The sequence below is a fragment of the Anomaloglossus baeobatrachus genome, chromosome 6, assembly GCF_048569485.1.
Source record: "Anomaloglossus baeobatrachus isolate aAnoBae1 chromosome 6, aAnoBae1.hap1, whole genome shotgun sequence".
In the NCBI taxonomy this organism is placed as follows: domain Eukaryota; kingdom Metazoa; phylum Chordata; class Amphibia; order Anura; family Aromobatidae; genus Anomaloglossus; species Anomaloglossus baeobatrachus.
The window spans coordinates 119,769,319-119,794,447 of record NC_134358.1 but is presented as its reverse complement, the minus strand read 5'-3'; the positions used below and the strand labels follow the sequence as shown (position 1 = coordinate 119,794,447).

The 25,129-nt window shown below is 49.1% G+C and overlaps 1 protein-coding gene across 2 annotated transcripts in view; it reads left to right on the top strand.

Moving 5' to 3' along the window:
* Positions 1 to 25,129, top strand: part of CSPP1 (centrosome and spindle pole associated protein 1) — a 278,156-nt gene that overhangs the window by 246,375 nt on the left and 6,652 nt on the right. For both annotated transcript variants that reach the window (XM_075353210.1, XM_075353209.1), the window contains 2 exons: positions 818 to 881; positions 20,290 to 20,381. In XM_075353210.1, coding sequence (XP_075209325.1) covers positions 818 to 881; positions 20,290 to 20,381 — 156 coding nt within the window. The remainder of the gene's footprint in view (positions 1 to 817; positions 882 to 20,289; positions 20,382 to 25,129) is intronic.

Sequence of the window (25,129 nt, the reverse complement as noted above, 5' to 3'; positions counted from 1 at the left end):
TTACCTTCGTTACCAGCCTCCGCTCTCGCTGCCAGCGCCGGCTCCTGCTCTGTGCACATGTGGCTGCAGTACACATCAGGTAATTACCCCGATGTATACTGTAGCAAGGAGAGCAAGGAGCCAGCGCTAAGCATTGCGCGCGGCTCCCTGCTCTCTGTACTGTGACATGTAGCTGCAGCACACATCGGGTTAATTAACCCGATGTGTACTGTACCTAGGAGAGCAAGGAGCCAGCGCTAAGCGCGGCTCCCTGCTCTCTGCACATGTAGCACAGCGACGTTATGATCGCTGCTTCTGCTGTGTTTGACAGCTAAGCAGCGATCATAACAGCGACTTACAAGGTCGCTGTTACGTCACCGAAAATGGTGACGTAACAGCGACGTCGTTGTCGCTGTCGCTTAGTGTGACCCCAGCTTTAGACTAGACAACTCCTTTAATGACATGTTTAGACACCCTGACCAGAATTATATGCGCAAAGAATGATTGTTAATACAATTGCTCTTTGTACAGAATATTATCATTATCCGCAGCACTTCACCTCTTTACACAGGACAATGTGCTGCTACGATCAGTGACTTTAATGTCGTCATGACTGATCTAATCACCTGAAGAACAAGTGTTTTTTGAGTGTTTTTCTATTCAGCGGGTGATTGCCAATATGTTTACTCATGAGGTGAATGAGCATCCTAATGAACACCGTTCCCGATTATTGACTTATCAAAATGAGCCCTTGCTGTCCCCAACCTACTGGGAAAATAGGAAAAGTACTAAGTGCATTTATTCCCTTTTTATTACTTATGTTCTTGTCTGACCACAGCTTAGCGATCCATCAAAAGACCTGCTGAAGACCTCACTGCTGGAATCTGAGAGTGCTTTCATAGGTAATCATTTCTAGTGATTCAGTCCGTAATCATCCTTTGTCACAGGTTTCTGCCTTTTTGTTTATAACACTTATTTGCCCTCATTTCTTGGTAAATTGATGTTCTTTTGTAAAATCTCAGGTCATCACACAAACGTAACTTGTATTAGTTCTACATTGAGTGTTTTTTTCTTTCTTTAAATGTGAGGTTCTTGTGCCATTTTGATCAGATTTCTCAAACCGCGACCTCAGGCAATTCAAGATTCAGGTATTATTCCTGGGAAGAAAAAACATCTATTTCTTGGGCTTAAGGCTATGTTCACACTAGAAAAATGATTTTTCTTAAGAAATTTCTTAAGAAAATTCTTGAGAGTGAAGGATTAGCGCACCTGCGTTAACAAACGCACCAATAACGCAGGTGCGTTTTTGGTGCGTTTTTCATGCGTTTTTGGTGCGTTTTCTTTCATGTTGGTCCCTGCGTTTTTTAATGCCTTTACAGCAATAAAGCACATTGAAAATAAAAAAAAAAATAGATAATACAGAGATAGGCTATGTGCGCACGTTGCGTACTAACCCTGCAGACATTTCTACAGCGATCTGAAGAGCACACGTGCGCTTCAAATCACTGCAGAAAATGTCCGTAGAAAAAAAAAAAGCCGATTCCATGCGCTCTGCCTGCAGCTCCTGCCATAGACAGAGTAGAAGCTGCCGGCAAAGCGCACGGAAGAAGTGACATGTCACTTCTTGAACGCAGTGCTTCGGCAGCAGCCGAAGCGCTGCGCTCTAAAACGCCACGTGCGCACGGCCCCTGCACAATCTCCATAGACTGTGCAGGGGACGCAGGACGCATGCAGTTACGCTGCGCTACAAAGCGCAGCATAACTGCATGAATTACGCACACGTGCGCACATAGCCATAGATATATGATAGATAGATAGATAGATAGATATAGATATTTAGGGGAATAGATAGATAGATAAGATAGATAGAGAGATAGACAGATAGATAGAGGGATAGATAGATAGATAGATAATATAGAAAGATAGACAGATAATATAGAAAGATAGATATAGATAGATAATAGATAGATATTTTGGGGTATAGATAGATAATATAGATAGAGGAATAGATAGATAATAGATTTCTTTGTCGCTCCTTATTGGGAGACCCAGACAATTGGGTGTATAGCTATGCCTCCGGAGGCCACACAAAGTATTACACTAAAAGTGTAACGCCCCTCCCCTTCAGCCTATACACCCCCCGTGCTGCCACGGGCTCATCAGTTTTTATGCTTTGTGCGAAGGAGGTCAGACATGCACGCATAGCTCCACAGCTTAGTCAGCAGCAGCTGCTGACTATGTCGGATGGAAGAAAAGAGGGCCCATAACAGGGCCCCCAGCATGCTCCCTTCTCACCCCACTCTTGTCGGCGGTGTTGTTAAGGTTGAGGTATCCATTGCGGGTACGGAGGCTGGAGCCCACATGCTGCTTTCCTTCCCCATCCCTCAATTAGGGCTCTGGGTGAAGTGGGATCCTTTCGGTCTCCAGGCACAGGAGACCGTGCTCCATCCACAGCTCCTGAGGACCATGCTGGATAGGAGCCGAGTATCGTTCAGGGACATGGCCCTGCTACTTTGAGGTACTCTGTGTCCCCGTGGGGACCGCGCACAGCAACACTCCAGCATTGCTGGGTGTGCTAGTGCACCGGGGACAGCAGCGCTGACTGCGTTTGTGCCATTACACACTTCAGCATCGCTGAGTGTGTTCGTGTAGGGGGACTGCCGCGCTGACCGCCGCTGCCATGGTTATCACTGCGGCGCGGCTGGGACTGTTAGTGCGCCGGGGACTTCCGCGCCGACCGCGCTTATACGGCGGCCGCGCTTATAACTCGAGTCCCCGGCTTTTGCGGCCTAGTCTCGTTTTCTTCCCGCCCCCAGCCCTGCCAGTCAGGGGAAGGGCGGGACGCTGTACAGGACGGCAGCACTGAGGGCTGGAGCATGCTTTGCATACTCCACCCCCCTCACTCTGCACAGTGGGGCACCAGTTCCCGCACTTTTCTGGGTCACGCCCACGGCTCCCTCCTCTCCTCAGGACGCCGGCAGCCATTCCTCTCAGCTCTGCTAACGCTGGAGAGGAGAGACAAGCTCAGGGAGACCCAGGCAGGATTTCTGGTGCCCACACAACCGCTTTGCGAAGGCGGTAAGCAGCACCTGTGGTGCTGGCCCCACTAGTGCAGAAGTGTACTTATAGATTATATGATTATAGACTATACTTTACACTGTATGGTGCACTGTTGATTTTTGTCTATATACCCTCCTGTATTGCTCAGAAGAGACAACAGCATGTCGTCCACAAATAGCAAGGGTGCCAAAGCGCAGACTTACTATGCTGCCTGTGCAGCATGTACGGCTATACTGCCGGCAGGTTCCACTGACCCTCATTGTGTGCAATGCTCGGCCCCTGTGGCACTTTTTCAGCCGGAGCCTCTGCTAAGGGTGGCCCAGGAAGAACCACCTGTTAACACTGTCCAGGTGACAGGGACGGAGTTTGCAGTTTTTACTGAAAGACTTTCTGAGACTATGGCTAAGATATTAGAAGCCTTGCAGTCCAAGACGGCATCTCAAGCCAGGGGCACTGTGGAATCATTGCCCCATGGTCCCCCTCAGTTGGAACAGCAATGTCCTCCCGGGGTGTCTCATGGATCCCAGGGTGAGGTCTCTGACACGGACCACAGCCCCAGACCGATTAAGCGAGCTCGCTATGATATCCCCTCGACATCATCACAATGTTCAGGGTCTCAGCGAGAGGACTCTCTGTATGATGAAGCGGAGGTAGCTGATCAGGATTCTGATCCTGAAGCCGCTCTCAACCTTGATACTCCTGATGGGGACGCCATAGTGAATGATCTTATTGCGTCCATCAATGAAATGTTGGATATTTCTCCCTCAGCTCCTCCAGTGGAGGAGTCAGCCTCTCAGCAGGAGAAATTCCGTTTCAGGTTTCCCAAGCGTACAAAGAGTATGTTTCTGGACCACTCTGACTTCAGAGAGGCAGTCCAGAAACACCGAGCTTGTCCAGATAAGCGTTTTTCCAAGCGCCTTAAGGATACACATTACCCTTTCCCCCCTGACGTGGTCAAGGGCTGGACTCAGTGTCCCAAGGTGGATCCTCCAATCTCCAGACTTGCGGCTAGATCCATAGTTGCAGTGGAAGATGGAGCTTCACTCAAGGATGCCACTGACAGACAGATGGAGCTCTGGTTGAAATCCATCTATGAAGCTATCGGCGCGTCTTTTGCTCCAGCATTCGCAGCCGTATGGGCACTCCAAGCTATCTCAGCTGGTCAGGCGCAAATTGACGCACTCACACGTACGTCTGCGCCACAGGTGGCGTCCATAACCTCTCAAACGTCGGCATTTGCGTCCTACGCTATTAATGCTGTCCTGGACTCTGCGAGCCGTACGGCGGTTGCAGCCGACAATTCGGTGGCAATACGCAGGGCCTTGTGGCTGCGGGAATGGAAGGCAGATTCGGCTTCCAAAAAGTGCTTAACTGGATTGCCATTTTCTGGCGACCGTTTGTTTGGTGAGAGATTGGATGAAATCATCAAACAATCCAAGGGAAAGGAAACATCCTTACCCCAGGCCAAACCAAAAACACCCCAACAGAGGAGGGGACAGTCGAGGTTTCGGTCCTTTCGGGGTGCGGGCAGGTCCCAATTCTCCTCGTCCAAAAGGCCGCAGAAGGATCAGAGGAACTCCGACGCATGGCGGTCTAAATCACGCCCTAAAAAGACCGCCGGAGGTGCCGCTACTAAGGCGGCTTCCTCATGACTTACGGCCTCCTCACACCGCATCCTCGGTCGGTGGCAGGCTCTCCCGCTTTTGCGACACCTGGCTGCCACAAGTAAAAGACCGTTGGGTGAGAGACATTTTGTCTCACGGTTACAGGATAGAGTTCAGCTCTCGTCCTCCGACTCGATTCTTCAGAACATCTCCGCCTCCCGAGCGAGCCGAGGCTCTTCTGCAGGCGGTGGGCATTCTGAAGGCAGAAGGAGTGGTGGTCCCGGTTCCTCTTCAGCAACAGGGTCACGGTTTCTACTCCAACCTGTTTGTGGTTCCAAAGAAGGACGGGTCCTTCCGTCCTGTTTTGGACCTAAAACTGCTCAACAAACACGTAGGACCAGGCGGTTCCGGATTGAATCCCTCCGCTCCGTCATCGCCTCAATGTCCCAAGGAGATTTCCTAGCATCGATCGATATCAAGGATGCTTATCTCCACGTACCAATTGCTCCAGAGCATCAGCGCTTCTTGCGCTTCGCCATAGGAGACGAACACCTTCAGTTCGCGGCACTGCCGTTCGGCCTGGCGACAGCCCCAAGGGTTTTCACCAAGGTCATGGCTACAGTAGTTGCGGTCCTCCACTCTCAGGGTCACTCAGTGATACCTTACTTAGACGATCTGCTGGTCAAGGCACCCTCTCAAGAGGCATGCCAACACAGCATCAACGTTACTCTGGAGATTCTCCAGAGTTTCGGGTGGATCATCAATTTTCCAAAGTCAAATCTGACACCGGTCCAATCGCTGACCTATCTTGGCATGGAGTTTCATACTCTGCCAGCGATAGTGAAGCTTCCGCTGGACAAACAGCGTTCACTACAGACAGGGGTGCAATCTCTCCTTCAAGGTCGGTCACACCCCTTGAGGCGCCTCATGCACTTCCTGGGGAAGATGGTGGCAGCAATGGAAGCAGTCCCTTTCGCGCAGTTTCACCTGCGTCCACTTCAATGGGACATCCTACGCAAGTGGGACAGGATGCCAACGTCCCTAGACAGGAACGTCTCCCTCTCTCAGGCAACCAAAGCTTCCCTTCGGTGGTGGCTTCTTCCCACCTCATTATCGAAGGGGAAATCCTTCCTACCCCCATCCTGGGCGGTGGTCACGACGGACGCGAGTCTGTCAGGGTGGGGAGCAGTTTTTCTCCACCACAGGGCTCAGGGTACGTGGACTCAGCAAGAGTCCTCACTTCAGATCAATGTTCTGGAGATCAGGGCAGTGTATCTTGCCCTAAAAGCGTTCCAGCAGTGGCTGGAAGGCAAGCAGATCCGAATTCAGTCGGACAACTCCACAGCGGTGGCTTACATCAACCACCAAGGTGGGACACGCAGTCGGCAAGCCTTCCAGGAAGTCCGGCGGATTCTGCTGTGGGTGGAAGCCACAGCATCCACCATATCCGCAGTTCACATCCCGGGCGTAGAAAACTGGGAAGCAGACTTTCTCAGTCGCCAGGGCATGGACGCAGGGGAATGGTCCCTTCACCCGGACGTGTTTCAGGAGATCTGTTGCCGCTGGGGGATGCCGGACGTCGACCTAATGGCGTCACGGCACAACAATAAGGTCCCAACATTCATGGCTCGATCTCAAGATCACAGAGCTCTGGCGGCAGACGCCTTAGTTCAGGATTGGTCGCAGTTTCGGCTTCCTTATGTGTTTCCTCCTCTGGCACTGTTGCCCAGAGTGTTACGCAAGATCAGGGCCGACTGCCGCCGCATCATCCTCGTCGCTCCAGACTGGCCGAGGAGGTCGTGGTACCCGGATCTGTGGCATCTCACGGTCGGCCAACCGTGGGCACTGCCAGACCGACCAGATTTGCTGTCTCAAGGGCCGTTTTTCCATCTGAATTCTGCGGCCCTCAACCTGACTGTGTGGCCATTGAGTCCTGGATCCTAGCGTCTTCAGGATTATCTCAAGAGGTCATTGCCACTATGAGACAGGCTAGGAAACCAACGTCCGCCAAGATCTACCACAGGACGTGGAATCAACCCTGGCTCGGTGGATCAAGGAACCAATTCTCGAAGCTTACCGTTCCTCGGGGCTTCCGGTTCCCTCAGGACTGAAGGCCCATTCTACCAGGGCCGTGTGAGCGTCCTGGGCCTTGCGACACCAGGCTACGGCTCAGCAGGTGTGTCAGGCAGCTACCTGGTCGAGCCTGCACACTTTCACGAAACACTATCAGGTGCATACCTATGCTTCGGCAGATGCCAGCCTAGGTAGGCGAGTCCTTCAGGCGGCAGTTGCCCACCTGTAGGACGGAGCCGTTACGGCTCTATTATGAGGTATTATTTACCCACCCAGGGACTGCTTTTGGACGTCCCAATTGTCTGGGTCTCCCAATAAGGAGCGACAAAGAAGAAGGGAATTTTGTTTACTTACCGTAAATTCCTTTTCTTCTAGCTCCAATTGGGAGACCCAGCACCCGCCCCTGTTTTTGTATACACATGTTGTTCATGTTAAATGGTTTCAGTTCTCCGATATTCCTTCGGATTGAATTTACTTTAAACCAGTTTATAATTTTTTCCTCCTTCGGGCTTTTGCACCAAAACTGATGAGCCCGTGGCAGCACGGGGGGTGTATAGGCTGAAGGGGAGGGGCGTTACACTTTTAGTGTAATACTTTGTGTGGCCTCCGGAGGCATAGCTATACACCCAATTGTCTGGGTCTCCCAATTGGAGCTAGAAGAAAAGGAATTTACGGTAAGTAAACAAAATTCTTTTCATTTAGGGTATAGATAGATAAATGATAGATGGATAGATAGAGGGATGGATAGATAGAGGGATGGATAGATAGAGGGATGGATAGATAGAGGGATGGATAGATAGAGGGATGGATAGATAGAGGGATAGATAGATAATGGATAGATAGAGGGATAGATAGAGGGATAGATAGAGGGATAGATAGAGGGATAGTTAGAGGGATAGTTAGAGGGATAGTTAGAGGGATAGATAGAGGGATAGATAGAGGGATAGATAGATAGATAGGATAATAGAGGGATAGATAGAGGGATGGATAGATAGATAGATAATAGATTTCTTTGTCGCTCCATTGGGAGACCGAGACAATTGGGGTGTATAGCTTCTGCCTCCGGAGGCCACACAAAGTATTACACTTTAAAAAGTGTAACCCCTCCCCTCTGCCTATACACCCTCCCGTGCATCACGGGCTCCTCAGTTTTATGCTTTGTGTTGAAGGAGGCACACATTCACTCAAGCTCCCATTTTAGTCAGCAGCAGCTGCTGATTGTATCGGATAGAAGAAAAGAGGGCCCCCAACAGGGCACCCGGCATGCTCCCTTCTCACCCCACTAAGTCGGCGGTGCTGTTAAGGTTGAGGTACCCATTGCGGGTACAAAGGCTGGAGCCACATGCCGTTTTTCCTTCCCCATCCCTTAGAGGCTCTGGGAGAAGTGGGATCCTAACCGGTCACCATTCACTGGGACCGGGCTCCCTCCGCAGCCCCTGGGGGAATCTGCCGGACAGGAGACTGGGTATCATCAGGGACAGGCCCTGCATCTAAAAGGTACTCTGTGTCCCCTTGGGGACGGTGCATGGAGCGCCTGTGTTACAGACGCTGCAGCGGCTGCTGTTTTTTTGTGACGACCGGGACTACCGCGCCGACCGCGCCTGTTTGCCGGCCGCGCTATTAAATTTAGTCCCCGGCTTCTGCGGCCTAGTACCATAACTCCCGCCCCCGGGCCTGCCAGTCAGGGGTAAGGGCGGGACGGTCGACTGGACGTCGGCAGTGAGGGCTGGAGCATACTTAGGTGTCCTCCTCCCCCCTCACTGAGCACTGTGGGGCACCAGATTCCCGCACTTTATTAGTCACCGCCCACGGCTCCCTCCTCCCCTGAGAGCTCTGGCAGACATTTTTACAATCACTTCTGCCGGTGGAGGATTTCAGAACGAGCTCTGCAGCTCTGGGAGGCCCAGGCAGGGAATCTGGTGGACACACAACCGCTTTGGGCGGTCGGTAAGCCACACCGGTTACCCGGTGCTGGCCCCCCTAGGATGCCGAAGTGTATATATATATATATATATCTTTGTATACATTGCTCTGTTCGGCCGCATTGTTTTGCTTTTGGCTATATACCCTCACTGATCACTCTCAGAGGAGACAGCAGCATGTCGTCCGCAAAGAGCAAGGGTGCCAAGGCACAGGCTTATTTTGCAACCTGTACCTCTTGTGCGGCTCTGTTACCTGCAGGTTCCACCTACCCTCACTGTGTGCAATGCTCGGCCCCTGTGGCACTCACTCGGCCGGAGCCTCGGGCACTGGTGGGGCCCTCGGCTCAGGTAGAACCGCCGGCTTCCGGGCACTCTGAGTTCATCGCCCCCAGGCCCCTCGGTCGGCGCAGCAGAGTGCTCCTGGGGTGACACCTAGGTCCCACGGGGAGGACTCCGACACGGACCGCAGTCCCAGACCGGCTAAGCGGGCTCGCTGGGAACCTTCCCCGACTTCATCACGCTGTTCGGGGTCTCAGCATGAGGACTCTCTGGAGGATGAAGCGGAGGTCGCAGCTCAGGGCTCTGATCCTGACGTTGCTCTCAATCTTGATACACCTGAAGGGGACGCCATAGTAAATGACCTTATAGCGTCCATCAACCAGGTGCTAGATCTTTCTCCCCCATCTCCACCTATAGAGGAGTCGGCTTCGCAGCAGGAGAAACACCAGTTTAGGTTTCCCAAACGTACACGGAGTGCGTTTTTCGATCACTCTAACTTCAGAGATGCTGTCCAGAAGCACAGAGCATTTCCGGACAAGCGCTTTACTAAGCGCCTTAATGACACACGTTACCCCTTCCCCCCTGACGTAGTTAAGGGTTGGGCTCAGTGTCCCAAGGTGGATCCTCCAGTATCCAGACTGGCGGCTAGATCCGTAGTATCAGTGGCAGATGGTTCATCGCTCAAGGATGCCACTGACAGGCAAATAGAGCTCCTGATGAAATCCATCTATGAAGCCATAGGCGCGTCTTTTGCTCCGGCCTTTGCAGCCGTGTGGGCACTCCAAGCTATCTCAGCTTGTCTGTCTGAGATTAATGCGGTCACACGTACCTCTGCTCCGCAAGTTGTGTCTTTGACTTCTCAGGCGTCGGCCTTTTCGTCCTACGCCATGAACGCCGTCCTGGACTCTGCGAGCCGTACAGCGGTAGCGTCCGCCAACTCGGTGGCAGTCCGCAGGGCCATGTGGCTACGCGAATGGAAGGCAGACTCTGCTTCCAAGAAGTTATTAACCGGTTTGCCATTTTCTGGCGACCGTTTGTTTGGCGAGCAATTGGATGAAATTATTAAACAATCCAAGGGAAAGGACTCGTCCTTACCCCAGTCCAAACCAAACAGACCTCAGCAACGAAAACTTCAATCGAGGTTTCGGTCCTTTCGGCCCTCAGCCAGGTCCCAATCTTCCACGTCCAACAGGTCAGAGAAGGGCCAGAGGAACTCTTCTGCATGGCGGTCTAAGTCACGTCCTCCAAAGACCGCCGGAGGAACCGCCTCCAAGGCGGCCTCCTCATGACTTTCGGCCTCCCCAAACCGCATCCTCGGTCGGTGGCAGGCTCTCCCGCTTTTGCGACGCCTGGTGGCCACATGTCCAAGACCGATGGGTGAGAGACATTCTGTCTCACGGTTACAGGATAGAGCTCAGCTCTCGTCCTCCGACTCGTTTCTTCAGAACATCTCCGCCCCCCGAGCGAGCCGATGCACTTTTTCAGGCGGTGAACACTCTGAAGGCAGAAGGAGTTGTGATCCCCGTTCCCCTTCAAGAACGTGGTCGCGGTTTTTACTCCAACTTGTTCGTGGTGCCAAAAAAGGACGGATCATTCCGTCCCGTTCTGGACCTCAAACTGCTCAGCAGACACGTGAGAACCAGACGGTTCCGGATGGAATCTCTCCGCTCTGTCATCGCCTCGATGTCCCAAGGAGACTTCCTAGCATCAATCGACATCAGGGATGCTTATCTCCATGTGCCGATTGCACCAGAGCATCAACGCTTCCTGCGTTTCGCCATCGGGGACGAACACCTTCAGTTCGTGGCACTGCCTTTCGGCCTGGCGACAGCCCCACGGGTCTTCACCAAGGTCATGGCATCCGTGGTGGCGGTCCTACACTCTCAGGGCCACTCGGTGATCCCTTACTTAGACGATCTCCTAGTCAAGGCACCCTCCCGGGTGGCATGTCAACACAGCCTGACCATTGCTCTGGAGACTCTCCAGAGGTTCGGGTGGATCATCAATTTCCCAAAGTCAAAATTGACACCGACCCAATCACTGACTTACCTCGGGATGGAGTTTCATACTCTCTCAGCGATAGTGAAGCTTCCTCTGGACAAACAGCGTTCGCTGCAGACAGGGGTGCACTCTCTCCTTCGGGCCCAGTCACACCCCTTGAGGCGCCTCATGCACTTCCTAGGGAAGATGGTGGCAGCAATGGAGGCAGTTCCCTTTGCGCAGTTTCATCTGCGTCCACTTCAATGGGACATTCTCCGCAAATGGGACAGGAGGTCGACGTCCCTAGACAGGATCGTCTTTCTTTCACTGGCAGCCAAAACCTCTCTTCAGTGGTGGCTTCTTCCCACTTCTTTGTCGAAGGGAAAATCCTTCCTGCCCCCATCCTGGGCTGTGGTCACGACGGACGCGAGTCTGTCAGGGTGGGGAGCGGTCTTCCTCCAACCCAGGGCTCAGGGAACCTGGACTCCGACAGAGTCCTCCCTTCAGATCAATGTTCTGGAGATAAGGGCAGTGTATCTAGCCCTAAAGGCGTTCCATCGGTGGCTGGAGGGCAGGCAGATCCGCATACAGTCGGACAACGCCACGGCGGTCGCGTACATCAACCACCAGGGCGGCACACGCAGTCGTCAAGCCTTCCAAGAAGTTCGGCGGATTCTGCTGTGGGCGGAAGCCACAGCCTCCACCATCTCCGCAGTTCACATCCCGGGCGTAGAAAACTGGGAAGCAGACGTTCTCAGTCGCCAGGGCATGGACGCAGGGGAATGGTCTCTTCACCCGGACGTGTTTCAAGAGATCTGTTGCCGCTGGGGAACGCCGGACGTCGACCTCATGGCGTCTCGGCACAACCACAAAGTCCCGGCATTCATGGCACGGTCTCAAGATCACAGAGCTCTGGCGGCGGACGCATTAGTTCAGGTTTGGTCGCAGTTTCGACTGCCTTATGTATTTCCTCCTCTGGCACTGCTGCCCAGAGTGTTACGCAAGATCAGGTCCGACTGCCGTCGCGCCATCCTCGTCGCTCCAGACTGGCCGAGGAGGTCGTGGTACCCGGATCTGTGGCACCTCACGGTGGGTCAACCGTGGGCACTCCCAGACCGACCAGACTTGCTGTCTCAAGGGCCATTTTTCCATCTGAATTCTGCGGCCCTCAACCTGACTGTGTGGCCATTGAGTCCTGGCTCCTAGCGTCCTCAGGGTTATCTCAAGATGTCATTGCCACTATGAGACAAGCCAGGAAACCAACGTCCGCCAAGATCTATCACAGGGCTTGGAGGATCTTCTTATCCTGGTGCTCTGATCAGGGTTTTACCCCCTGGCCGTTTGCCTTACCCACTTTTCTTTCTTTCCTTCAATCCGGAATGGACAAGGGTTTGTCTCTCGGCTCTCTCAAGGGACAAGTATCGGCGCTTTCCGTGTTTTTTCAAAAGCGTCTAGCCAGGCTTCCGCAGGTCCGCACGTTCCTGCAGGGAGTTTGCCACATAGTCCCACCTTACAAGCGTCCGCTGGAACCCTGGGATCTTAACAGGGTGCTAAAGGCTCTTCAGAAACCACCTTTCGAGCCGATGCGGGATGTCTCTCTATCACGCCTTTCGCAGAAGGTGGCCTTCCTAGTGGCAGTTACATCACTTCGGAGAGTGTCTGAGCTAGCAGCGCTGTCATGCAAAGCCCCCTTCCTGGTGTTTCACCAGGATATGGTGGGTCTGCGTCCGGTCCCGGAATTTCTCCCTAAGGTGGTATCCCCTTTTCATCTCAATCAGGATATCTCCTTACCTTCTTTTTGCCCTCATCCAGTTCACCAATGTGAAAAGGATTTGCACTTGTTAGATCTCGTGAGAGCACTCCGGCTCTACATTTCTCGCACGGCGCCCCTGCGCCGTTCTGATGCGCTCTTTGTCCTTGTCGCTGGCCAGCGTAAGGGGTCGCAGGCTTCCAAGTCAACCTTGGCTCGGTGGATCAAGGAACCGATTCTTGAAGCCTACCGTTCTTCTGGGCTTCCGATTCCTTCAGGGCTGAAAGCCCATTCTACCAGAGCCGTGGGTGCATCCTGGGCATTGCGGCACCAGGCTACGGCTCAGCAGGTGTGTCAGGCGGCTACCTGGTCGAGTCTGCACACTTTCACGAAACACTATCAGGTGCATGCCTATGCTTCGGCAGATGCCAGCCTAGGTAGGCGAGTCCTTCAGGCGGCGGTTGCCCACCTGTAAGAGGGGGCCGTTTTTCGGCTCTTTTTATCGAGGTATTCTTTTACCCACCCAGGGACTGCTTTTGGACGTCCCAATTGTCTGGGTCTCCCAATGGAGCGACAAAGAAGAAGGGAATTTTGTTTACTTACCGTAAATTCCTTTTCTTCTAGCTCCTATTGGGAGACCCAGCACCCGCCCCTGTTCCCTTCGGGCTGTTGTTCTTTTGTGTACACATGTTGTTCATGTTGAATTGTTCTTTTGGTTCATGGTTTCAGTTCTCCGAACATCCTTCGGATTGAATTTACCTTAGACCAATTTATAAGTTTCCTCCTTCCTGCTTTTGCACCAAAACTGAGGAGCCCGTGATGCACGGGAGGGTGTATAGGCAGAGGGGAGGGGTTACACTTTTTAAAGTGTAATACTTTGTGTGGCCTCCGGAGGCAGAAGCTATACACCCAATTGTCTGGGTCTCCCAATAGGAGCTAGAAGAAAAGGAATTTACGGTAAGTAAACAAAATTCCCTTCATTTAGGGTATAGATAGATAAATAATAGATGGATAGATAGATAGAGGGATAGATAGAGGGATAATAGAGGGATAGATAGATAAATAGAGGGATAGATAGATAGAGGGATAGATAGATAATAGATATTTAGGGTATAGATAGATAGATAGATAGAGGGATAGATAGATAATAGAGGGATAGATAGATAATAGAGGGATAGATAGATAGATAGATAAATAGAGGGATAGATAGATAGATAAATAGAGGGATAGATAGATAGATAAATAGAGGGATGGATAGATAGATAGATAGATAGATGGATAGATATAGATAGATAATAGAGGGATAGATAGAGGGATAGATAGATAATAGAGGGATAGATAGAGAGATAAATAGAGGGATAGATAGAGAGATAGATAAATAGAGGGATAGATAGAGGGATTAGATAGAGGGATAGATAGAGGGATAGATAGAGGGATAGATAGAGGGATAGATAGAGGGATAGATAGAGGGATAGATAGAGGGATAGATAGAGGGATAGATAGAGGGATAGATAGAGGGATAGATAGAGGGATAGATAGAGGGAAAGATAGAGGGATAGATAGAGGGATGGATAGAGGGATGGATGGATAGATAGATAGATAGATGGATAATAGAGGGATAGATGGATAGATGGATAGATAGAGGGATAGAGGGATAGATAGAGGGATAGATAGAGGGATAGATAGAGGGATAGATAGAGGGATAGATAGAGGGATAGATAGAGGGATAGATAGAGGGATAGATAGAGGGATAGATAGAGGGATAGATAGAGGGATAGATAGAGGGATAGAGGGATAGATAGAGGGATAGATAGAGGGATAGATAGAGGGATAGATAGATGGATAGATAGATGGATGGATAGATAGATAGATAGATAGCTAGATAGATGGATGGATGGATAGATAGATAGATGGATAGATAGATAGATGGATAGATAGATAATAGAGGGATAGATGGATAGATAGAGGGATAATAGAGGGATAGATAGAGGGATAGATGGATAGATAGATAGAGGGATAAATAGAGGGATAAATAGAGGGATAGATAGAGGGTTAGATAGAGGGATAGATGGATGGATAGATAGATAGTTGGATAGATAGATGGATAGATAGATGGATAGATAGATAATAGAGGGATAGATGGATAGATAGAGGGATAGATAAATAGAGGGATAGATAGAGGGATAGATAGAGGGATAGATAGAGGGATAGATAGAGGGATAGATAGAGGGATAGATAGAGGGGTAGATAGAGGGATAGATAGATAGATAATAGAGGGATAGATGGATAGATAGATAGATAATAGAGGGATAGATGGATAGATAAATAGAGGGATAAATAGAGGGATAGATAGAGGGATAGATAGATACATAGATAGATAGAGGGATAGATAGATAGAGGGATAGATAGATAGAGGGATAGATAGATAGAGGGATAGATAGATAATAGATACATAGATAGATAGATAGAGGGATAGATAATAGAGGGATAGATAGATAGATAGAGGGATAGATAATAGAGGGATAGATAATAGAGGGATAGATAGATAGAGGGATAGATAGATAGAGGGATAGATAGATAGAGGGATAGATAGATAGATAGATAAATAGAGGGATAGATAGATAGATAAATAGAGGGATAGATAGATAGATAGATAAATAGAGGGATGGATAGATAGATAGATAGATGGATAGATATAGATAGATAATAGAGGGATAGATAGAGGGATAGATAGATAATAGAGGGATAGATAGAGAGATAAATAGAGGGATAGATAGAGAGATAGATAAATAGAGGGATAGATAGAGGGATTAGATAGAGGGATAGATAGAGGGATAGATAGAGGGATAGATAGAGGGATAGATAGAGGGATAGATAGAGGGATAGATAGAGGGATAGATAGAGGGAAAGATAGAGGGATAGATAGAGGGATGGATAGAGGGATGGATGGATGGATAGATAGATAGATAGATGGATAATAGAGGGATAGATGGATAGATGGATAGATAGAGGGATAGAGGGATAGATAGAGGGATAGATAGAGGGATAGATAGAGGGATAGATAGAGGGATAGATAGAGGGATAGATAGAGGGATAGATAGAGGGATAGATAGAGGGATAGATAGAGGGATAGATAGAGGGATAGATAGAGGGATAGATAGAGGGATAGATAGATAGATGGATGGATAGATAGATAGATAGATGGATAGATAGATAGATAGATAGATAGATAGATAGATAGATGGATAGATAGATAATAGAGGGATAGATGGATAGATAGAGGGATAATAGAGGGATAGATAGAGGGATAGATGGATAGATAGATAGAGGGATAAATAGAGGGATAAATAGAGGGATAAATAGAGGGATAGATAGAGGGTTAGATAGAGGGATAGATGGATGGATAGATAGATAGTTGGATAGATAGATGGATAGATAGATGGATAGATAGAGAGATAATAGAGGGATAGATGGATAGATAGAGGGATAGATAAATAGAGGGATAGATAGAGGGATAGATAGAGGGATAGATAGAGGGATAGATAGAGGGATAGATAGAGGGATAGATAGAGGGGTAGATAGAGGGATAGATAGATGGATAGATAGATAGATAATAGAGGGATAGATGGATAGATAGATAGATAATAGAGGGATAGATGGATAGATAAATAGAGGGATAAATAGAGGGATAGATAGAGGGATAGATAGATACATAGATAGATAGAGGGATAGATAGATAGATAGAGGGATAGATAGATAATAGATACATAGATAGATAGATAGAGGGATAGATAATAGAGGGATAGATAATAGAGGGATAGATAATAGAGGGATAGATAATAGAGGGATAGATAGATAGAGGGATAGATAGATAGAGGGATAGATAGATAGAGGGATAGATAGATAGAGGGATAGATAGATAGATAGACAGATAGAGGGATAGATAGATAGAGGGATAGATAGATAGATACATAGATAGATAATAGAGGGATAGATATTCCAGCTTTATTTATGATGTTTCCCCCCACACACACTGCACTTCTCATGGCCGGTAGTGTGTTCACATCAGCGGCCGTGAGAAATGTCCTGTAGTTACCCGCAGCCTCGCTCAGGAGCCGCATTCAGCACTCGCTCACTGACCCGTGGAGAACTGTCACACGCGGCTGGAGCAGGGCTGGAAGCGCCGGGGGACATCGCTGTGGATTACGTCGGAGCTGTGTCTGGGAGGGGTTAATACAGTGGAGAAAGAGGGGCTTTTTGTCTTTTATTCAAAATAAAGGATTTTTCGGTGTGTGTTTCTTTACTTTCACTTTCAGATTAGTGACGGCGTGTCATAGACGCTGCGATCACTAATCTTGGACTTAGTGGCAGCTATTAGTTGCCGTTAACTCCATATTACCTGGATTGCCCCAGCATCACGGCATCTGGAGGAGCCGGTAACACGCCGGGACTGTCGCATAATGGATGCGACAGTCCCGGGGCAGCTGCGGCTGATATTCTCGGCTGCGGGAGGGGGAGGGGGTATTAACCCTGTCCCTCGCCCTCCCCAGCCTGAGAATACCGGGCCGCCGCTGTGTGTTTACCCGGCTGGAAGGTAAAAATACAGCGGACCCCACGCTTTTTTTTTTTTCTCTTCTCCTTCCTCTTCCTGTCCTAGTGACATCACTTTCCTGCAAAACGCAGTGCAGGGAAGTACACTATGTCTTGAAAACGCGAAATAACGCGGGAATAACGCAGGTATAACGCAGGAATAGCGCACATCACTTGCTACCTGCGTTATACCTGCGATATTTCATGATTACATTACAGTCAATGGAGTGAAATAACGCAGTTAGCTGCAGAAAAGAAGTGACATGCTCATTCTTTTTCTTAAGAAAATCTACTGAAAGAATTTTCTTAAGAAAAAAACGCAGTGTGCGCACAGCTAATTTTTTTCCCCATAGGTTTTGCTGGGGAATGTCTGCAGAAAGGTTACAAGAATTTCTCAAGAAATTTCTGCAGCAAAAACGGACCAAAAACGCAGGTAAAAAACGCAGTGTGTGAACACAGCCTTAATGTACAAAATGTTCTGAAGAAAGGTCGAAATCAAGTAAATCTGCTAATTAAACCAATTAAAATACAAAAAAAATAGGTTATTAAGAAAATGTAAAAAAAACAATGATCAAAGTGAAGTGAGTTGGATTCATACTTCAAATAGTCTTAACTTAGAACATTAAAAATATGTCAAGAGGGCGTTGGGCAATTGAATTTACTGCATTGTAAACTAACACATTTAAAGGGATAATCTCACTTATTTGGCCTCGTCCATGACTTTACTTCTACGTAAAAATACGGCCTGTTGTTCATCGGTGCTTTGGATCTGAGTTTCTTCAGTGTTTGCCCATTGTCTTAGTGTTTCATCAATGATTTTTCTCACAGATGAAAACAAAAAAAGTGCAACATTTCTCCGATCCATTACATCCATCCACTCACTGTACACTGGACATCCGTGTGCCGTCTGTAATTTTCTATGACCCATAGACTTCTATGGCTACTTTTGATCTGTGACTGATAAAAAAGGCATGTCTCCGTGATTTTTGCATGGACAACCAGCCCACAAAAAGCAAAACATTTGATAAGCACCATAGGCTATAATGGGTATAATTTGTTCTCTGAAAATCACAAATACAATATGTATATAATTTATGTAAGTCTGAATGAGGCCGTTAGGACCTTTGCTAGGACATTTTCTTTTTAAACTGTTCTGTTCTCCAAATTTTGTAGTGGTTGCACCCCATGTCCCCGCTGTGCATGCATTTTCCCTCCCTGCCACCCTCACCAGCACAAGTGTAGGATGGCTCCCGAGCATGGGCAGTAACTTCTATACAGCTGTGCCCTTATCACGGCTTTTTACAATATGCTCCATCCAATGCACGGCTATCTCTATATGTAAATATACAGATAATAGTGAGGACTTTGGTTTTGGAGCAGTCCCTGAGGCAAGTTTTATTTAAAAATAAAGTTGATGTTTTGCAGTATTTTCATATAAATATTTTGAAACAAATATGTATCTCATATGATGGATATTTTAAAGGGAACCTGTCACCACTTTTTTGGCCTATAAGCTGCGGCCACCACCAGTGGGCTCTTTATATACAGCATTCTAACATTCTGTATATAAGAGCCCAGGCCCGGGGTATAACATAAAAAACACTTTATAATACTCCCCTAATGGTCACGAGGTTGGCCATATGGGCATCTCGGTTGTCCAGTCCCGGCGCCGCCTCTTTTGGCCATCTTTGTTCTCCTTCTTCTCTAGCCGCGGTGCATGACGCGTCCGACGTCATCCACACTCACCGGCATTTAGGTCCTGAGTAGGCGCACTTTGATCTGCCCTGAGCAGGGCAGATCAAAGTATTGTAGTGCGCCTGCGCAGGATCGGTGAGTGTGTATGACGTAGACGCGTCATGCACACAGGCTTCAGAAAGAGGACGAAGATGGCCGAAAGAGGAGGTGCCGGCACTGGACAAGGGAGACACCCATATGGCCAACCTCGTGACCATTAGGGGAGTATTATATAGTGTTTTTTATGTTGTCACAGCGGCCTGGGCTCTTATATACAGCATGTTAGAATGCTGTATATAAGAGCCCACTGGTGGTGGCCGCAGCTTATACGCCAAAAAAGTGGTGACAGGTTCCCTTTAATGTCATTGTAAAACAAATATTCAGCCATTTTTGTTCTAAAAAATGTGAAATGGATATATAAGTAGGCTGAGTGCAAACCATTCATTTTAGCATTAGAAATCACATTGACAACAAGGGATGAACTGAGAAACAACCTGGCAAGAAATCATGGGAGAAATGATAGGGAGATGGAAATGAATGAAAATGCCTTATTAGGAGGAAGGAGAGGGATTGTGACACCCGTGCTCACTATAGCGGTTTGTCATGTGTGGGCAGTGTATTCTGCTCCCGGTGCTTCATTTCCTACCTTATATAGTGGCATGGTGAGCGGCACCATGGGCTCATCACAGTGTTGTCCTGCCCACATCTCCGCCACATACAGGGATTGTGGGCCGGGTAGTTCTATAACGGAATTAGACACAGGCGATTTTCACAGAGATTAATAAAAGAACATCTCTGCCTGATTGACAGGTCTCTTCCAAACACACATAAGGGAAGACCTGTAAATGATCAGAACAGGCTTGGGGAAGCCGGCGGGGGTCTACTCCTATGACAAGTCGTCTTCGTCACCTCATTCTTGGTCCCTGTTCTCAATTATGTTTTCACTGACACCACACAGTGTTCAATAGAAAAACATAGATACTTGTAATGAGAGGGTCGTCACTCACAAAACGGGTTCCCTTTAACTTTTTAACTAATGCATGGCCAGTGTAATGACGGTAGCGTTATATTGTGAGTATCTTTCCCACCGCAACCAGCTGCAAAACTGTGCAACAAAAAAAATCACATAAGGAAACAGATTTTATTTCTTACCTTGGAAATGCTCTGCCCTATGATCGAATGCTGTTGGCAAGAAGGTCAGACACTCTTAGTGAAGATTGTCATTTTCTTTTGGCACTGTATATTGTTTAATGGCGCGGTATGATATCAGGACATGATATATACATTGCTATTACTATTAAGAATATTTATTTTTTAGGTGAAAATGGGGAACCATATCCTGCGTTCTTTGAAGCATTACCATCAGCCAGGGAGCGCAGAAGACACAAGAATAAGGGTTTGGACTATGATGTATGATACTGTTGCTTCTATATGTTACTTGTAAAATTTGGGGCTGAAAAAAGTTGGACAAAAATATCTAATCTTTTTCAAAACACAGAAGAAGGGAATTTTGTTTACTTACCGTAAATTCCTTTTCTTCTAGCTCCAATTGGGAGACCCAGACAATTGGGTGTATAGCTATTGCCTCCGGAGGCCACACAAAGTATTACACTTAAAAGTGTAAGGCCCCTCCCCTTCTGGCTATACACCCCCAGTGGGATCACTGGCTCACCAGTTTTAGTGCCAAAGCAAGAAGGAGGAAAGCCAATAACTGGTTTAAAGACCAATTCAATCCGAGGAAACATCGGAGAACTGAACCATACCACATGAACAACATGTGTACCCGAAAAAACAGAAAAACCCCGAGAAAACAGGGCGGGTGCTGGGTCTCCCAATTGGAGCTAGAAGAAAAGGAATTTACGGTAAGTAAACAAAATTCCCTTCTTCTTTTTCGCTCCTAATTGGGAGACCCAGACAATTGGGACGTCCAAAAGCAGTCCCTGGGTGGGTAAAAGAATACCTCGTGATAGGGCCGTCAAACAGCCCTTTCCTACAGGTGGGCAATTGCCGCCTGAAGGACTTATCTACCTAGGCTGGCGTCTGCCGAAGCGTAGGTATGCACCTGAAAATGCTTGGTAAAAGTATGCAGACTCAATCAGGTAGGTGCCTGACACACCTGCTGAGCCGTAGCCTGGTGCCGTAATGTCCAGGATGCACCCACGGCTCTGGTAGAATGGGCCTTCAGCCTTGAGAGAACCAGAAGCCCAGTAGAACTGTAGGTTTCAAGAATTGGTTCCTCGATCCCCCGAGCCAGGGTGGATTTGGAAGCTTGCGACTGTTTACGCCGACCAGCGACAAGGACAAAGAGTGCATCCGGGTGGCGCAGGAGCGCCATGCGGGAAGTAGAACCTGAGTGCTCTCACCAGAACCAACAGATGCAAATCCTTCTGAAATTGATGGACTGGACGAGGACACAAAGAAGGTGAGGTGATATCCTGATTGATATGAAAGTGGGATACCACCTTAGGGAGAAATTCCGGAACTGGACGCAGAACTACCCTGTCCTGGTGAAGGACCAGGAAGGGAGTTTGTATGAGAGCGTTGCTAGCTCGGAAACTCTCCTAAGAGACGAGACCGTTACTAGAAGGCCACTTCCCGTGAAAAGCGGGAAGGGAGACATCCTTCAAAGGCTCGAAAGGCGGCATCTGGAGAGCAATTAGAACCTTGTTCAGATCTCAGGGCTCTAACGGCCGCTTGTACGGAGTGCTGAGAAGACAAACTCCCCGTAGGAACGTGCGTACCTGAGGAAGTCGTCGTTTCTGAAAAAATACAGATAGCGCTGAGACTTGTCCCTAAAGGGAACTGAGCGACAACCCATTTTCCCACCTAGATTGCAGGAAGGAAGGAAACATAGACGATGCAACCGGCCAGGGAGAAACACCCTGCGCCGAGCACCGAGATAAGAATATCTTCCACGTCCTGTGGTCAATCTTGGCGGACGTTGGTATGCTAGCCTGTCTCATGGTGGCAACCACGTCCTGAGGTAATCCTGACGACACTAGGTTCCAGGACTCAATGCCACACCATCCGGTTGAGGGCCGTAGAATTCAAATGGAAGAATGGCCCTTGAGACAGCCAGTCTGATTGGTCTGGTAGTGCCCCCGGTTAGCCTACCGTGAGGCACCACAGAACCGAGTACCACAACATCCTCGGCCAATCTGTAGCGACGAGGATGGCGCGGCCGCAGTCGGTCTTGATCTAGCGCAGCACTCTGGGCAACAATGCCAGAGGTGGCACCTAAGGTAGCTGGAACTGCGACCAATGCTGAACTAAGGCGTCTGCCGCCAGAGCTCGATGATTGTGAAACCGTGCCATGAAGCTGGCACATTGTTGTTGTGCCGTGACGCCATTAGATCGACGTCCGGCCTCTGTCAGCGGCGCCAGATCTCCTGAAACCCGTCCGGGTGAGGAGACCATACTCTTTCGGCCACACCCCGGCGACTTAGGAAGTCAGCTTCCTAGTTTTCCACACCTGGGATGTGAACTGTGGATATGGTGGATGCCGTGTCTTCCACCCACATCAGAACCTGCCGGACTTCCTGGAAGGCTTGCCGGTTGCGCGTTCTTCCTTGGTGGTTGATGTATGCCACCGCTGTGGAGCTGTCCGACTGAAGTCGGATATGCTTGCTTTCCAGCTGCTGTTGGAAGGTTTGTAGGGCAAGATACACTGCTCTGTGTTCAAGAACATTGATCTGAAGGGTGGACTCTTGCTGAGTCCACGTACCCTGAGCGCTGTGGTGGAGAAAAACTGCTCCCCACCCTGATAGACTCGCGTCTGTCGTAACTATCGCCCAGGATGGGGATAGGAAGGACCTTCTTTTTGACCAAGAGGTGGGAAGAAGCCACCACCGTAGAGATTCCTTGGCCGCCTGAGAAAGAAAGACGACTCTGTTGAGGGACGTCGACTCCTCGTCCCATTGGCGGAGAATGTCCCATTGTAGTGGACGCAGTAAAACTGCGCGAAAGGAACTGCCTCCATTGCTACCATCTTACGTAGGAAGTGCATGAGGCGTCTCAATGTGTGCGACTGGTTCTTAAAGAAGAGCTTGCAGCCCGTAGTGAATGCTGTTTGTCTAGCGGAAGCTTCACTATCGCTGAGAGAGTATGAAACTCTATGCCTAGATATGTTATCGATAGGGTCGGGGTCGGATCTGACTTTAAAAAGTTGATGATCCACCCAAAACTCTAGAGAGTCTCCAGCGCAACGTTCGGGCAGTGTTGGCATGTTTCCTAAGAGAGTGCCTTGACAAGTAGATCGTCTAAATACGGGATCACAGAGTGACCCTGAGAGTGCAGGACTGTGACTACTGCTGCCCTGACCTTGGCGAAGACCAGTGGGACTGTCGCTAGCCGGAAGGTAGAGCTACGAACAGAAGGTGTTCGTCTCCTATAACGAAGCGTAGAAACGCTAGTGCTCTGGATCAATCGGCACGTGTGGATAAGCATCCTTGATGCCTAATGATGCTAGGAAATATCCTTGGGACCTTGAGGCGATGACATGGCGGAGGGATTCCATCCGGAACCGCCTGGTGTCCACGAGCTTGCTGAGCAGTTTTAGATCCAGAACGGGACGGAACGGCCCGTTGTTATAGGTACCGCAAAGAATTTGGGGTAAAAACCGTGACCTTGTTCCTGAAGAGGAACGGGGGTCATCACTCTTTCTGCCTATAGAGTGCACCCTGTTTGCAGAAGAGCAGCGGCTCGGCCGGGAGGTGGAGAAATTCTGAAGAATCGAGTTGGAGGACGAGAAGTGAGCTCTATCCTGTACCCGTGAGACAGAATGTCTCACACCCAATGGTCATTGACCTATGGCAGCTAAATATCGCCAAGGCGGGAGAGCCTGCTACCGACCGAGGATGCGGAGAGAGGAGGCCGCAAGTCATGAGGAAGCCGCCTTGGAAGCGGGTTTTCAGACTGTCGCTTTTTTGGGCGTGACTGAGCCCGCTAAGAATCTGAGCTCCTCTGATCCTTTTGAGTCCACATTGGACGAGGAAAAATGGGACCTGCCCGAGCCTCGAAAAGACCGAAACCCCGACTGCCTCTTGCTCTGTTGGGGTTTGTTGTGTCCGGGCTGAGGAAAGGATGAATCCTTACCCCTGGACTGTTTAATGGTTACATCCAACGCTCACCAAACAGTCGGTCAGCAGAAAAAGGCAACTGGTTAAGCACCTTTTTTCTTTTTTTTTTTTTTTTTTTTTTTGGAAGCAGAATCTGCCTTCCATTCACTTAACGAGCAGACCAGGCTCTGCTTAAAAACACGGAGTAGCGGAGGCTACCGCCGCACGGTTCGCAGAGTCCAGGGCAACCTGAATCGCGTAAGAAACAAATGCAGACATTTGAGAGGTTAAGGATGCCACCTGCGGCACAGATGTACGTGTAACCGTGTCAATCTGTGTAAGACAAGCTGAAATAGCTTGGAGTGCCCCAAGGGAGAGAATGCCGGAGCCAACGGTGCGCCGACAGCCTCATAGATGGATTTCGACCAGAGATCCATCTGTCTGTCAGTGGCATCTTTGAGTGCAGCCCCATCTCCCACTGCAACTATGGATCTAGCTACAAGCCTGGAGATTGGAGGATGCCGCTTGGGACACTGGGTCCAGTCCTTGACCAAGTCAGGGGACAGGGATAACGTGTATCCTAAGCCGTTTGGAGAAGCGCATATCTGGATAAGCGTGGTGTTCCTGGACTGCCTCTCTGAAGGCAGAGTGGTCCAGAAAAATACGTGAAGCTGACTCCTCCACTGGAGGAGCTGTGAGAAATAACCAACATTCTATAGATGGACGCTATAAGATTATTTACTATGGCGTCACGATCAGGTGTATCCAGATTGAGAGCGGTCTCAGGATCAGAATCCTGAGCCGCTACTTCCGCCTCATTACACAGAGAGTCCTCTGGTAGGACCCTGATGAAACCGAGGCCGCTCATAGTGAGCCCGCTTAGGCTGTCTGGGACTGACGTCCGTGCAGAGCCGTGACTCTGGGATGCGTGTGACATTCCCGGAGCTGTTAGTTGTTCACACTGAGGGGGGCCATGGATCAATGATTCAACAGTGCCCATATTGTGAGAGACATGTCCGGACTGCTAGGCTTCTAGTATCATAGCCATAGTCTCAGAAAAACTGTCAGTAAATACTGCAGACACCGTCCTCATCCCCTGGC